Source organism: Archocentrus centrarchus, chromosome 5, assembly GCF_007364275.1.
Source record: "Archocentrus centrarchus isolate MPI-CPG fArcCen1 chromosome 5, fArcCen1, whole genome shotgun sequence".
NCBI classification, from domain to species: Eukaryota; Metazoa; Chordata; class Actinopteri; order Cichliformes; family Cichlidae; genus Archocentrus; species Archocentrus centrarchus.
The window spans coordinates 2618993-2633235 of NC_044350.1; the positions used below are offsets into that span (position 1 = coordinate 2618993).

The following is a 14243-nucleotide window of genomic DNA, read 5'->3' on the forward strand; positions in this document are numbered from 1 at the left end:
GTGAGGGGTCTCTAGAAAGTTGAATTCTTTTATAGGAAAAGGTATCTTTTGCTCTCGGCATAGACGCAATGGAATATTTGGGGGTGTGGTCACGGCTCCAGCATGCAAAATAGGGCATGGGTCTGATTGACTTTTTTGATGGGCTGTTTGTCTAGATGATGTGGAGCCAATTTGGTCTCACTGGGTGAAATGCACTAGGAGGAGTTCATTCAAATAGCAGGCCTGAAAATGGCAAAAATTGACACTTTCAATTGAAGATGCTGGACTTCCTGTAGGGTTTGGAGTATGGCTCCAAGAGACTTTTTTGTATGTCTTAGGATGTTACATGAGTGTGCAAAATTTCAGAGCTGTAGATAAAATGTAACTCAGGGGCTAGCTAAAAAACATGGTATATTATGATATTTAAAGCTGCCAGTAGGGGGCGCTCTAACGTTTATGGACTTTATGCATATCAATGTGTTCAGGGCAGGAGGCTTATCAAATAGATGAGGATTTTGTAAGGAATGGTGAAAGATATTTCATGTATTTCAGAGCAAAACTAATTCTGTGGACGGTCATACAAATTTTCATTTGCTTCTGTATGGGGCGCTATTGCGCCTACAGTCTTGAATCTGTAGTTATGGATTCAGCCTGGGTGTGTACATGAGTGATTAAATTTTCAGCCTGATCAGACAAAGCATGTGCGAACAAGTGCACAAACAATTTTGGTGGTGAGGGAGAAAAACAAAGGCCAAATTTAATGGCCTGGTGTGACAAGGCCGTTTAATATTTTGTAAAGATTTCCACAATATTTGATGGGCTACTTGTGTAGATGATCTGGAGCCAATTTGGTGTCAGTGGGTGAAATGCCCTAGGACGAGTTCGTTCAAATAGCAGGCGTGGAAATCGCATAAATTGACACCTTCAATTGAAGATTGCCGACTTCCTGTAGGGTTTGGCGTATGGGTCCAAGAGACTTTTTTGTACGTCTTAGTATGTTACATGAGCCTGTACATTTTCATACATGTAGATAAAACGTAGCTCCGGGGCTACTCAAAAAACATGCTATTTTAAGATATTCCGAGCTGCCACTAGGCGGCGCTCTAACGTTTATGGACTTTATGCATATGAATGTGTTCAGGGCAGCATGCTTATCACACCACTGAAGTTTGAGCCAGATTGGGCAAGTTGGCTTGGAGTTACAGCCATTTTTGTGTTCATGGCGAATCATCGAAATTTGCCGTCCCATAAGGGTCACGCCCTTTTGTCAAAAAGTCACAGTTTTGAAAACACAGTAAGTCCAACTTCTTAAGGCTTTCCAGGTGAAATTTGAGATGGTTCTGCTAAACCACCTTGGAGCTGGACCTCCAAGTGTAAAATATGACATTTCCTGTTCCCACTAGGTGGCGCTGCGACTGATATTAAATATTGTCATATGTATGTGTTCAGGGGGGCACCCTCATCCTACTGGAGAAGTTTGATGCACATTGGATCATGTAGGTATGAATGAGAGGCAATCAAAATTTCATGGCGAATGATCAAAGTTCAAAGGGGCATAAGGACCCCTCCCCCTTGGCGAAAACTCACCATTTTCGAGATTTAGATTCCCCTGGGGGTGTAGGTTAGACAAACCAAATATGAAGATGATAACGTCTAAAACCTCTGAGTTATTAGAAAAAGTGTGAGGGCTGCAAATCGCCAAATTTGTATAATTCATTCAAAATGGCGGACTTCCTGTTGGGTTTAGGGCATGGCTCCAAGAGGATTTTTTGTGCGCCTGGACATGATATACATGTGTATGAAGTTTCATTGATGTACGTGAAACACAGCGGTGGGGCTCCAGTTTAGGGGGCGCTAGCGAGCCATTTGGGCGCGCCCTTGCCCGAGCCCATTAAAATACTTAAATTTTCACCAGGTGTGACGCATGTGCAAAGTTTCATGAGTTTTTGAATATGATAAAGCCCCCAAAAAGCCAATTCATTTGCCTGAATAATAAAAATAATAATAATAATAATAAACGAAGCAATTACAATAGGGCCTTCGCACAGTTCGTGCTCGGGCCCTAATAACAGAAACAACTACTAAGAGACAGAAACTTTACAAAAAAGACTCAAAATGAACACAATGAGACACAAAATGGCTGCAGGTGCTTAAAAAAGTGATTATGTGTCTACCGAGAAAAAAAAAATGATTACAAAAGTGTGTCTATGAACAGATGCAAAACGGCCGTGAAGAGACACAAAGTGATCCAAAACGAGAAGAAAACCCTTCTGAGACAAAATAACTGCAAACAGATGCTTCAGACCTGAGATAGCGCTGAATCGGTGGGAGGGGCTTTTATTTTACTACTAAATAAAAAGTAACGGCGCTCGGCGATCTGCCAGTCACACTGAGTCTTCTGCTTTCGGACTGAGCTGCCATGTGTGAGTGTGAGGACGCGACGGGTCTGTCCGGCTCGTACCCGGTTCTGCGGAGGCACACAGGGGCTGGAGCGTGTACCTGCAGGCTGTGAGCGAGTGTGTGTGCGCGGCTCGGAGGCAGCTCCTCCGCAGAACACGCCCTGGTAAAAAAGGTAGACAGACACACACACTCACAGCGAGAGGCACACGCACATACACACACATACACACACACACACACACACTGAGCTTGATCACTGAGGAGCCGAGCTGCTTTACCTGAAAACAACAGCCCCAATGGTCCCCTGTAGGCTCCCACCACCACCGGACTGTCACCAGATGAAAGCAGGACGCGTGTGTTTCCACAAACTTTGGAGTTATTGTATATTCGCGTGTGGTGCTCGGAACACCTGGAGAGCCTGTGGGACTCGGCGGGAGGAGTAAAGCTAGTTGTTGGAGCGTTCATCCACCGGCAGGGCTGAGTACCATGAGCAGGAATACGCGGCGCTGGATTTTCCATTTTTTCCTGTGCCTCGGGATCGTGTATTTGAAGATCGGGTGAGTTGTTAAGGAAGAGCCGCTTCAGGCTGCTGGTGTATATTTTGTTGATAAATTGGATAAAAGGGGAGATTCGAGTTAATCCTCCGCTGCTGTCCTTTGTGCTTTTACTATATAAATGTGTTGTTATAGAAGCCCACGCACCTGGCGCACCTGTATCCATTTACATGTGGTTCAAGCATATGCAGTCTTCTCAGATGTGTGTGCAGAAACACCTACAGAAGTCCCACAGGGAAACGCCACACATTTTAACCTCTCACCTTCATCGCAGGGGGCTGTCATCGGTGGTCGCGCTGGGAGCGAGCATCATCTGTAACAAAATCCCCGGCTTGGCTCCACGTCAGAGGACTATCTGTCAGAGCCGACCCGACGCGATCATAGTGATCGGGGAAGGAGTTCAGATGGGGATCAATGAGTGTCAGTTTCAGTTCAGACACGGACGCTGGAACTGCTCTGCCCTGGGAGAGAGGACCGTGTTCGGGAAAGAGCTCAGAGTGGGTATGTAGTTGTCCACGCGTCACCCCAGGGACACGCTTACAAAGGCTGATTCAGGGGAACTGAAGTGATTATTATCTCATTATTTTTGCTTCTTCAGCAGGTTGTTTTATCCCGCTTTAATCCCACGTAATTAGACTAATGCACTTAAATATAATTATACGACCATTATAACACCACTGAATATTTCTTCATGTAGGAGCTTCGTCTTTGTGGCATTTACATATATGGCAACATGACTTAAATATGAAATATCTATATCATATGAATAATAATGCAAATATTTTTAATTTCTTAAAGAATTGTGTATTGTTATCTTTGTATGCTTTATGGGTACATGTCTCTTGCCACCTTGGTGCACTTTAGATTTTCTATAGATACTGATATAAATGCTGTTTGTGGTTTCTCTGTGCTTTTGTCTCCTCTCTCTCTCCTCTGTCGATCAAGACAGCGAGCTGTCCGTCCCTCAGCTCAGCAGGTCTCCTTCTGTCAAAAGGGAGTTCTTCCTCCCCACTGTCGCAAAGTCCTGCTTAAGTGTCTTGAGGCGACTGTCGTTGTGATTTGGCACTATATATAGAATAGAGTAGAACAGAGGATCATCTAATTTGTTGGGGTTCTCTTTCTAATATTGCTCTTATATTGGGGGATTGTTTGAATGTTGGGGCTCTCTTTCGCTCTCTAGTATTGTCAAGTCTTACCTTGCAGTTCACAGCATCTGGAGACTTCTGCTGTTGTGAACTGGCACCATACAAATAAAATAATATTTTAATCAGATGCTTTTTTTTTTTTTTTTTGTTAAACATGATAATAGCCTAACAAAAATTTACATAGTGACGGCCCTAAAAAACATTAAAAAAAAAAAAAGAGTCGTGATATATTTCAACTGATCAATCAATCTTACTGTTATTACGTGCTCTTTTCCTCAGCTTGTGTGTTATCTTTAGTAGAGAGCAGTATCATTCTAGCAGACAGAGGGGAAATAAGCTGGACACTGATTGTTGAAAATTGCTTTTAATTCTCCAAAAATAGTTGGAGGAGACATTCCTCCGAGGTACTCGAACTCTGACACTTGGACAGATGTCTGTGAGTCTGAAGCCCAGGCTCAGTGCATCTGCTCTCAGTGGGAAAATAAGCCTCTGATTTGATCCTGTGTGTGGAACAAAGCTGGAGGCGATGCTCGCTCCAGAGACAGCACTGCGGAAAAAATTTGTTTTTAACAGGCCAGTATTCTACTGTCTTGTCCTTTAAGTTCAGCCTGTCATCTCAGACGCAGAGCTGAGGGTGTCGTTTTTCATTTTTCACGCTGGCCTTTGATTGCTGCTTTGTGCCTGACATACCAGTTTGAATGAGTCCACCAACCCATTTTCCTTTACCGCTCTGATTTAATGTGATGCATGCATTTGACAGCTGCAAAATACACATACCTACATGCTCTCTTTCTTTTTACCCATTTTCAGCGGGACCGCCTTCATGTATGTTCATAAAATACACCCCCTCCCCCCACCCACACCTCCCAAAAGCTTCAAGTTCAGACAAGTACTTACTTCTAGGTTTACAAATTTACCTCCAGGTTCTGCAGCTTTTGGCAAAAGACGCTGTACGTAGAATGATTTTTAGTTCAGTGCTTCGAGGCAGAGCTGCACTCTTTATCATCAGATTTAAGTTAGCGAGTGAAGGTGAGTGCAGCGCTTTTCAGAACAACACAACTGCAAAGGTTTAACCAAGTTTAGATGAGAGTCGGGACTGAGTCCCAGGTGGAGTGCTGCTTGGGTCGGGCTGCCCTGCACCGAGTCTATCTGAATCTATTGTTTTGTTTCACTGAGCTGGAATGCTGATAACTGACAGAATACACCAATTTGGGATCATTGTTGGCAGCAGTGCAGGAGGGTACAGCGGTTTGGCATTAAATTCAAGCATCCTCCCCACTCACCAAGCTGCTGCTTGATGCAGCGAGTGAGCACTGGCTGCTTCTTTGCTGGCTGCACAGGCAAACGAGTTGACAGAAACAAAAATATCTCTAGATCACAAACGCAAAGCCAGGATGCTCCTCTGTGTGATGTCCCATCTACTTTGAGATGGTCCTGGACTGATAGTGTGAATCAGGACACGGTGTGCATATGTTCCAGCAAAGCTCAGCAGCTGCACAGAAATGAGTGTGTGTGTCTGTGACAAAGATCCACCGAGTTAAAACTGGAGTGGAGTTGATAACAATGCTGGTGGATGTCACTCAGGGCTCCAGCGGAAAGAGAAGAAAAGAGGAAACCTTAACTGAACATCAGGATGAGGCAGACAAGATCTACTCCAGGGTCAGTTTTATTTACATAAAACAAGTGGTTAGGCTGAGGGCAACCAGATCGGTCAGATTTAAGTTAAACTACAGTTAAATTAAGCGTTAGTGTTGCAGTGAGATAAAGCAGAAGAGCTATTTGAAAATGAGGCTACATTTAGACAAACTGACAGAAATAAAAGCCAACCCCAGATTAGGGTTGGCTTTTGTTTCAACCACATGCAAAAAAGGCAAATTCTCAGAAACTAGAAAATGTTACCTTTCAGTTGAAGTCGGATTGGCATTACATTTTTCCCGTTAAAAGCTTTCCTACCTGGTTGTTCCATATAGGTGAAAATTCCCCCAAATAAGAAGCCCTAACCTGAGATGGGTCACCTGGTGGATGTCAGGTGTTCGAAGTTGAATATGATGATTTTATTGACCATTTCTGGATGCTTTCCACTTGCTCAGAAATTATCTCCAGTTTTAATTAAAATAACTGTAGCTGAACTGAAGAGCTCAGATTTATGGAGTGGAAATCTGTCCACGTAGGGAGGTTGTGCATGCCTCTCAGTTTCCCCTCCACAGGGTGGAACCCGGAGTGATGGCGGCTGGGACAAGGGCCAAAGCTGATGCCCGAGCATTTTATCTCTAATCCTGCTGCTTTGTGTTCATGTGTTTGGGGAAACAGTGGAATTACGCTTGCTCACTTACAGACCCGACCATACTTTATTATACATTCAGTACAACTTGCTTGCAAATACTTTCCTTTATTAAAGGTGTTCTTTATTAGAGCTGTTAGAGCTGCTCTTCCTGCTAAAGTTTATCTGCTTAAAGAGAGCTTGATTAATGAATGGGACTTGGCTCAGCTTGTGCATTTCATGATTTGGTTTGAGGCAACTATGAAAGGTATGTAAGGAGGCTTGACAGTGCCTGAAATAGTGAATCCTGTTGTCTGCGATACTGAATAAAAATGTCTTTCCTCTTTATCGCAGGCAGTAAGGAGGCTGCTTTCACCTATGCTATCATAGCTGCCGGGGTCGCCCATGCAGTCACAGCGGCCTGCACCCAGGGGAGCCTCAGTGGCTGCGGTTGCGACAAGGAGAAGCAGGGTTTCTATAACCAGCAGGAGGGCTGGAAGTGGGGTGGCTGTTCCGCGGACATCCACTACGGGCTGGGTTTCTCCAAGGTGTTTGTGGATGCACGGGAGATCAAGCAGAGCGCCAGGACACTCATGAACTTACACAACAATGAAGTGGGACGCAAGGTAGGTTTGTGCAAGATGCCATAATCACCTGACAGCAAGCCATTTACGGGGGCTTCTGAAAGAGCTCCACAACAGCTGAACAGAGCCATGCAAACTGTATGTAATGTACAAGTAAACTGTATATTGCAATATGCAAGACAATGCAGGCAAATCAGAAAATACATACACACTGTCTTACACGCTGCTCGTAGTGCAAGAACTTCTTCCAGCTGAGTGGTAGAAAGCAACCTGGACAACAGTCTACAAGCAATCCAGTTTCAAACATCCCTGCCTGAGTGAAAGTAACATGAGATCAGGGCTGACTGCAGCAATGAAACCTGATTGAGCAGCTTGCCTTGAATGAATGTACCTAAATGTAAAGCAGAAAAATAGGATGAAGAAGCACAATGAGGGCTTTAGTCAGGAAAACTATAAGAGACAACGGATGCTCCTTGTGGCTTCGGTGCAGCTGTGGCTCAGGAGACAAAGTGGGTAGTCTACCAATCAGCAGGTCAGTGGTTCAATCCCTGGTTTCTTTTTCTTTTTAAACTTTATTTAGACAGGGAAAGTACACAATAAAACAACCTGCAAGGTTTTAGCAAAACTGCTATTTTCCCACCTGTAGTCTCTGGGCAAGTAGATAGAACAATCAATGAGAATTACGTTAACTACAAACACAAAGATTAAAACCATCAGAATCACCACATCCCACCCACCCCACATAATTATGACAATTAGCGAAATAGAAATACTAAAACTGTCAATTGTCAAATCCCAGATCCTAAAAACCCAACAACTCTCCAGTCCTTCAATTACAAATATATAAGATACATCAAATCATTAATATACAATCCAAAATTTACCTTCATTCACAAATGCTGTGTGGAGCGTGAAAAAAAAAAATACAATTCACACACATCAGCAGCTCTGTGTGAAGAGAATTCCACTGATTTATGGCCACAAATGAAAAAGAAGATTTTCCAAATGAAGCCCTCCGTTTTGGAATGCTGCGCTCCTCTCTTAACTGGCTTGTGTTGCTTTTTCAGAGCTAAGAAATGCAAATTCTTTTAAAGGAGGAGGGGCAGCATTTGACATGCAGTTCTCCAATCTGCAAGGTACTGAACCCCGAATTGCCCCTGATGCATCCATTGGAGTGTGTGTGAATGTTAGACAAGGTGCTTAGGTACAGAAAAGAGCACTTGTATGAATGTGTGTGTGATTAGGTGAATGAGGCCTGTAGTAATAAGTGCTTTCAGTGCTCAGTTAAACTAGAAAAGTGTTATATAAGCACCAGTTCATTTACTTACAGTCTCGTCGATTAAACAGGAGAAAAAAAATCTGACCAGTTGACTTATGTGAAAATGATAAAACTCAGAAGCCAGATTCACCCAAGTATTCATACAGTGCTTTCTTTCCATGCATTCAGCACTTTGTCTGTCACACAAACACAAACTTCAACATGGTGAAAGTGGGGATAATATCACAACCTTCCAATCAGTGGACAAGCTACTCAACCTCCCACGCCTCAGCTGCCACATAAATGTAGATCGATGTATTAACAAAAAAAAACGCCCGCGGCAGTTTGCATTTGCACCAAATGGCATTTAAAATTTTTTGCAAGCTCAGTGTAGACAGAGTAACCAAAAGTTAATGACCTGTTGATTCTGAAGGACTTCCATGAAGTGTCCTGTGCCGTAAACTGTGTGATGCTCCATAAGAATGCAACAGAGATAAAGTAGCCCTCTATACTGCAGATGAGGTTAAGTACAATTCACACTTTCTTCTACTAAAATCTGCTTATGCAGAAAGACTGAAACCTTGTGATGCCAAAAAGAAGAATAACTTTGTTTTTGTCTATACAACATGAAAAACTCGTCAAGCTAACAGCACGTGCAGCTGTTTAACAAGAACAGAGCTGAGGTTGTAAAAATATACTACCAGTCACTACTTTAGTCTTTGTTGACATTATAATGTTTCACATTAACATGGAGGTAAAAAAAAAAAAGAAATTGATTTTTTTTCATAGAAACTTCATTATCAGGAGCCACTGAGGGCAAAGTGTGGTCAGTGCAAAACTTAAAGTCATTTAAAGAACACTAACTGATGAAGGAACAGTGTCTTAAAAGAATGTCATTAAGGTAAACCCAAGACGATAATAACCTGGGAGAGCATTACCCTGACTCTGATGTTGTTTAGCAGCAGACAGAAGGAAGAAGCCAAATGACAGATCAATAGAAAGGCTGTCCTCAAAACTCAACCACAACAAAGCAGTCTATTGAAAAAGCAATGGAAGGCACAGAAGGCAAATCCTCCCCTGAATATTAAAGTGCTGCCTTGGCTGTGTGGTTTTGTCCGACTCTTACGAAGGTCATGTGTATGCTGAAACAAGTTTTCTTCAGTGACTATTTGTTGCAGTTTTTTCTCCCCTCAATTCCCAGTGCCACAGGGCAACTGGGAAGCAGCCCTACTATTATGTTACCACTACTGTGCCTTGTTGTGCAAGATGATCCTGGCCATCTTCAATTCAATTCAGTTTTATTTATATAGCGCCAAATCACAACAAACAATCGCCTCAAGGCGCTTTGTATTGTAAGTGAGGACCCTACAATAATTACAGAGAAAACCCAGCAGTCAAAACAACCACCTATGAGCAGCACTTGGTGACAGTGGGAAGGAAAAACTCCCTTTTAACAGGAAGAAACCTGCAGAACAGGCTCAGGGAGGGGCAGTCATCTGCTGGGGGCTGAGGGGAGAGAGACAGGACAAAAGACATGCTGTGGAAGAGAGCCAGAGATTAATAATAACTAATGATTAAATGCAGAGTGGCGTATAAACAGAGTAAAAAGAGGTGAACAAAAGACACTGCATCATGGGACACCCCCCCCCCAGCAGCCTGGACCTATTGCAGCATAACAAAAGGGGTGGTTCAGGGGTACCTGATCCAGCCCTAACTATAAGCTTGATCAAAAAGGAAAGTTTTAAACCTAATCTAAAAAATAGAGATGATGACAGTTGTCTGGTTTTTAACAGACAGTGCTTGGAGATTTGAACAGAGAGTTTATCTGTTGTCTCATCACACCATCAGAGTCAGTTCAGTGCCATTTGGCATACTCCAAGTGAGCTGTCATGGCTCTTATTCCAGCAGCATTCTTTTAGCCACTATACCAAAAGGTCTGATTGATGCTGCCATGGTTGTTAGAGGGGTCAGTCTTCCCACTGGCTTCCTGAGATCACTCACAGTACAAACCATGTCCAACAGCCTGATGCACTTTAAATTTTGTAAATTTTGAATTTGAACGTTGGTCGTTGCAGTTTGAATAATTCTCACCCAACTGTAGCTGTGTGGATTTTTAATTGAAAGCTGCAGCATTTACATTTAGCCCCAAGCATGTGTGATTTTAACTACCTCGTTATCCTGGTGAGAACTTCATAGTGAATTAGTGAATGAACTCCAGTATTAAGCAAAAATGCCCAGTATATGCAGAGACCTTGTGCTTATTATAACATTAGCAGTCTGCCTGCAACAATGTTGTTCTTTTGGGCCAGAAGTGACCATATCTGGACATGATGATAGAATGATGCTATAGCAGGCCTGGTTAACAAGGTGCATCCACAAACTATATGCCACACTTATACTTGCTAATTAGTGCTAAGTAACATAAAACTAAAATACTAGAATCTCTCTCACCAAAACTACAGCACAGACTTCTCAGTATTTTAACCACACAACACGCCATATTATTTGTAAGCAGGGGTTAAAGTGTGCCAGAATGATCCAGAATGCTGTTCCAATGAGTTTATGGAGTAATTAATACTGATAGGCAGGTTAATGCATATTACTATTGCTTGGTAATAAAAAAAAAATAACAGCATCTCACGGCCGCTTACACCTTCAGCACTTCCCTTTTTCCTTCTCATCCCTGAAGAAACATCTAAGGAAATCTTTGTCAAAAATATTTCGCCGTGCACGGCTTTATTTTAGAGGAATGCATCTAAAATGTTGTTTGCAGAAGGCTGTGTGAAGCCTTTCGGGATGAGGCTTCATATTTGAGGTCTGACATCAGTCACAATGTGATACAGTGCTCGAATCTCTTAATATACACTTACTAAACTGATACCTCTGTAATTATTGTAGCAAAGCTTTCATGTTTAATTGGAGATAATGTCAGTCTGTGACTTGAGTGCCAACCTTCCAATTTCTTGAGAAGAATAAACAACAGTGTAAAAGGTGCCACAGGAGGCTTACAGGGCTTCTGTTAGACAAACAATGGCATCTTCACTGGGATTCCACTTCACTGAACTCCATGAATTAAATGTTTGCCGGGTCTCGGGGGCATGACCACACTAAGCTGTATGCATCCAAGGCTTTTGACAATTACCCCACGAGACTCCAGAAAGTCTGAGGCCACATCAGAGTGGAATAATTAAAAAGCAGGGTGAGGCTTCTCTAATGCCAGCAAGGGTTCCCACTCAGTGAGGAAGTAAGTTGATGTCATTCAGCCAGAAGAGGAGGCAGAGTGCCCTGGCTGCAGTAGCATATACGGTTCCACTCCTAAACTGTAACTGAACTGAATTCAGGGCCTGTAGATACCTTCAGTGTGTTTCTTCCAAGACTGTCTTTTGAAGCTCAACCTGTCTCATAAAACTGGCACATACATAGCTGGTAGCTATAGGCTGACATACTGTAGCAGCTCTGAGATCTCTGGAATGCTTATATTCACCTGGAATGCTGGAAAATGTTTGTCTCAACCCGTTGAACTGTTTCAGGGAAAGTCATACATTTCCCACCAGCGCTTTTTGGAAAGACAGCTGAAATTTTATAAAACGACAAAGATTTTAATTATTCACACTTCTTTATCGTTATGAAGACCAGTTGTAACTCTTCACAGTTTTTCCAGCTCTTTAAGTTTGAAAATATTGCTTCATCTGAGCTTTTCCTCCACAGGCCCTGGAGAAGAGCATGCGTCTGGAGTGCAAGTGTCACGGGGTTTCTGGATCCTGCACCACTAAGACGTGTTGGACGACACTCCCCAAATTCCGTCAGCTGGGATACGTGCTCAAAGACAAGTACAACCACGCTGTTCACGTGGAACCGGTGCGTGCTAGCCGGAACAAGCGCCCCACCTTCCTGAAGATCAAGAAACCCCACTCCTACCGCAAGCCCAAGGACACGGAGCTAGTCTACATCGAGAGGTCTCCCAACTACTGCGAGGCCGACCCTCTGACCGGAAGCATGGGGACACAGGGCCGTCTGTGTAACAAAACAGCTCAGCAGCCCAACAGCTGTGACCTGATGTGCTGCGGTCGGGGATATAACACACACCAGTACTCGCGCGTTTGGCAGTGCAACTGCAAGTTCCTGTGGTGCTGCTATGTCAAGTGCAACACGTGCAGTGAGAGGACAGAAGTGTATACCTGTAAATAGAGATATTTACTGGACGTTCCTTTAGGCGCTCGGCTAAACTGGCTGTGGAGAGACTGCCTTGCTCTCTGTGTATTACAGCAATCACAGCTTTATCGTCCAACTTTTGTTGATTATAATGATGCCAATGGACATCTGCCATGACACTGGACTCAAGCTCTAGGTTCAGAAATGTTATTTTTGTTTTTGAATGCCATTTTATGCTGCATGCTTAACTTTTTCGCAGGCCATACTGGTGTGACTGACCTCAAACAGTAGGCCTAACAGTTTTTTTTTTTTTTTTTTTTTAACTGACTAATAATTTATTTGATGAGAAAACTACTGATCATTTTGAAGATTCACTGCGACTCAATCTAGTAAAGGTTTGATGGTATAGATTCTGTTTAGTTAGAAAAGAAAAGAAACAAAGGCACTCAGAGCAAAAAGATTTTTTCTTTGTTACATTTTTTTTAGAAGACACTGGATCTGAAAACTAAACAGTAGTGAATATTTGAGACCCTACAGAAGAGCATTAAACTACTGATCCTGGGTCAGGTATGATAGTATTATTTTCTACTTTTTTTCTGTCTCATTTCATCTTCACTTTGCTGCTAGTTGTCTGGAAATTCGTGGAGTTTGTGGTCGAGCAGCCACAGTGACTCTTTTAGCAAAACCCCAGGAGCAAATGCAAGCTTCCAGACCTAAATTCCCCACGTTGCTGGTTAATGGAAAATATTTTGTAAGAGTTTATTTTTATATAAATATTTTTTATTTATTTTCCATTGTTGTTTAAGATATTTTTTCAATTTAAATTACATACATTGCAATTTAAATATAACTCCTGCATGCTGTCTTGCTAATACATTTATTAAGTCACACCTTTTTGCTGACCATCATCAGGTACAAAAATATGTATGTGCACACACACACACACACACACACACACACACACACACACACACACACACACACACACACACACACACACACACACACACATGCATGCGCACACACACACACACACACAGACATGCTCTGGCTGCATCGCATTATTAAAACACAAAAAGCAGCATCACTTTGACAAAGTTGATCATAAGTAACACACACACAACATTTTCTCTCATCAGCACAGGTCAAAAATGGAACAGCTGTTCACTGAGTTATATTTAAATTGCTGTGGAGCTCTGTCACCCATTCAGGTGTGCAGAGGTTTTTGAACTAAGAAATGACCCACTGAAACACTGTTTTAAAGATGTGCCTTTATGCTTTGTTAGCACAATATCATTCTTTTACACTGAAATGTATGTTCAGGAAATGTCTTACCCATAAAGTGCTAATATCACCTCCAGGCTAGCTGGTGTTCCATGAATGTTTCTCTCGTCTGTGTTAGCGCTGCAGCTATTGATGATTTTAGTAATCGAGTACTCCATTGATTAATCGGATAAGAAATACTTTTGTCTTATTAATGAGCAATAATAAATATTCAAAGGAGAAAAATGCAGGTCTTTTAAAATGAACTGCTCATTGGTTTCCATTTTAGAAATTGATGTGTTTTTAATAGTTAAACTGCAGACATCTGTCAAAAAAACCCTTCGTTGTATTACGTGCCATATCAAAATCATATTTTTTAAAGAAAACATTTTCTTAAATGCAAAAATAAGTAAAAAATCATAAGAACAGTAAGGTCAAATACAATAAGGTACACATACATCCTAAACTAAGGCATAAAATAAAATAGCCTTCACTCTGTCATGTTGGAAGGCTTCTTACATTAGTAGGAAGCAAAAAAATGTGTTCTGACAGTGCTGTATCTCCTGGATCAAGTTGTTGTGTGTGTATATGTGCGTGTGCATTTGCATGTTTAAGTGTTTTAATTGCTCCCAAATGACTAAGTATTTG

At 42.2% G+C, this 14243-nt stretch overlaps 1 protein-coding gene across 1 annotated transcript; it reads left to right on the forward strand.

Moving 5' to 3' along the window:
* The first annotated feature begins 2421 nt into the window (after positions 1-2421).
* On the forward strand, positions 2422-13942 carry wnt7aa (wingless-type MMTV integration site family, member 7Aa). The gene is made up of 4 exons (XM_030729215.1): positions 2422-2936; positions 3208-3434; positions 6693-6964; positions 11889-13942. Exons 1-4 carry the CDS (start codon positions 2866-2868, stop codon positions 12366-12368), a joined length of 1050 nt encoding a protein of 349 aa, XP_030585075.1. The 5' UTR covers positions 2422-2865; the 3' UTR covers positions 12369-13942.
* Positions 13943-14243: the final 301 nt, after the last annotated feature.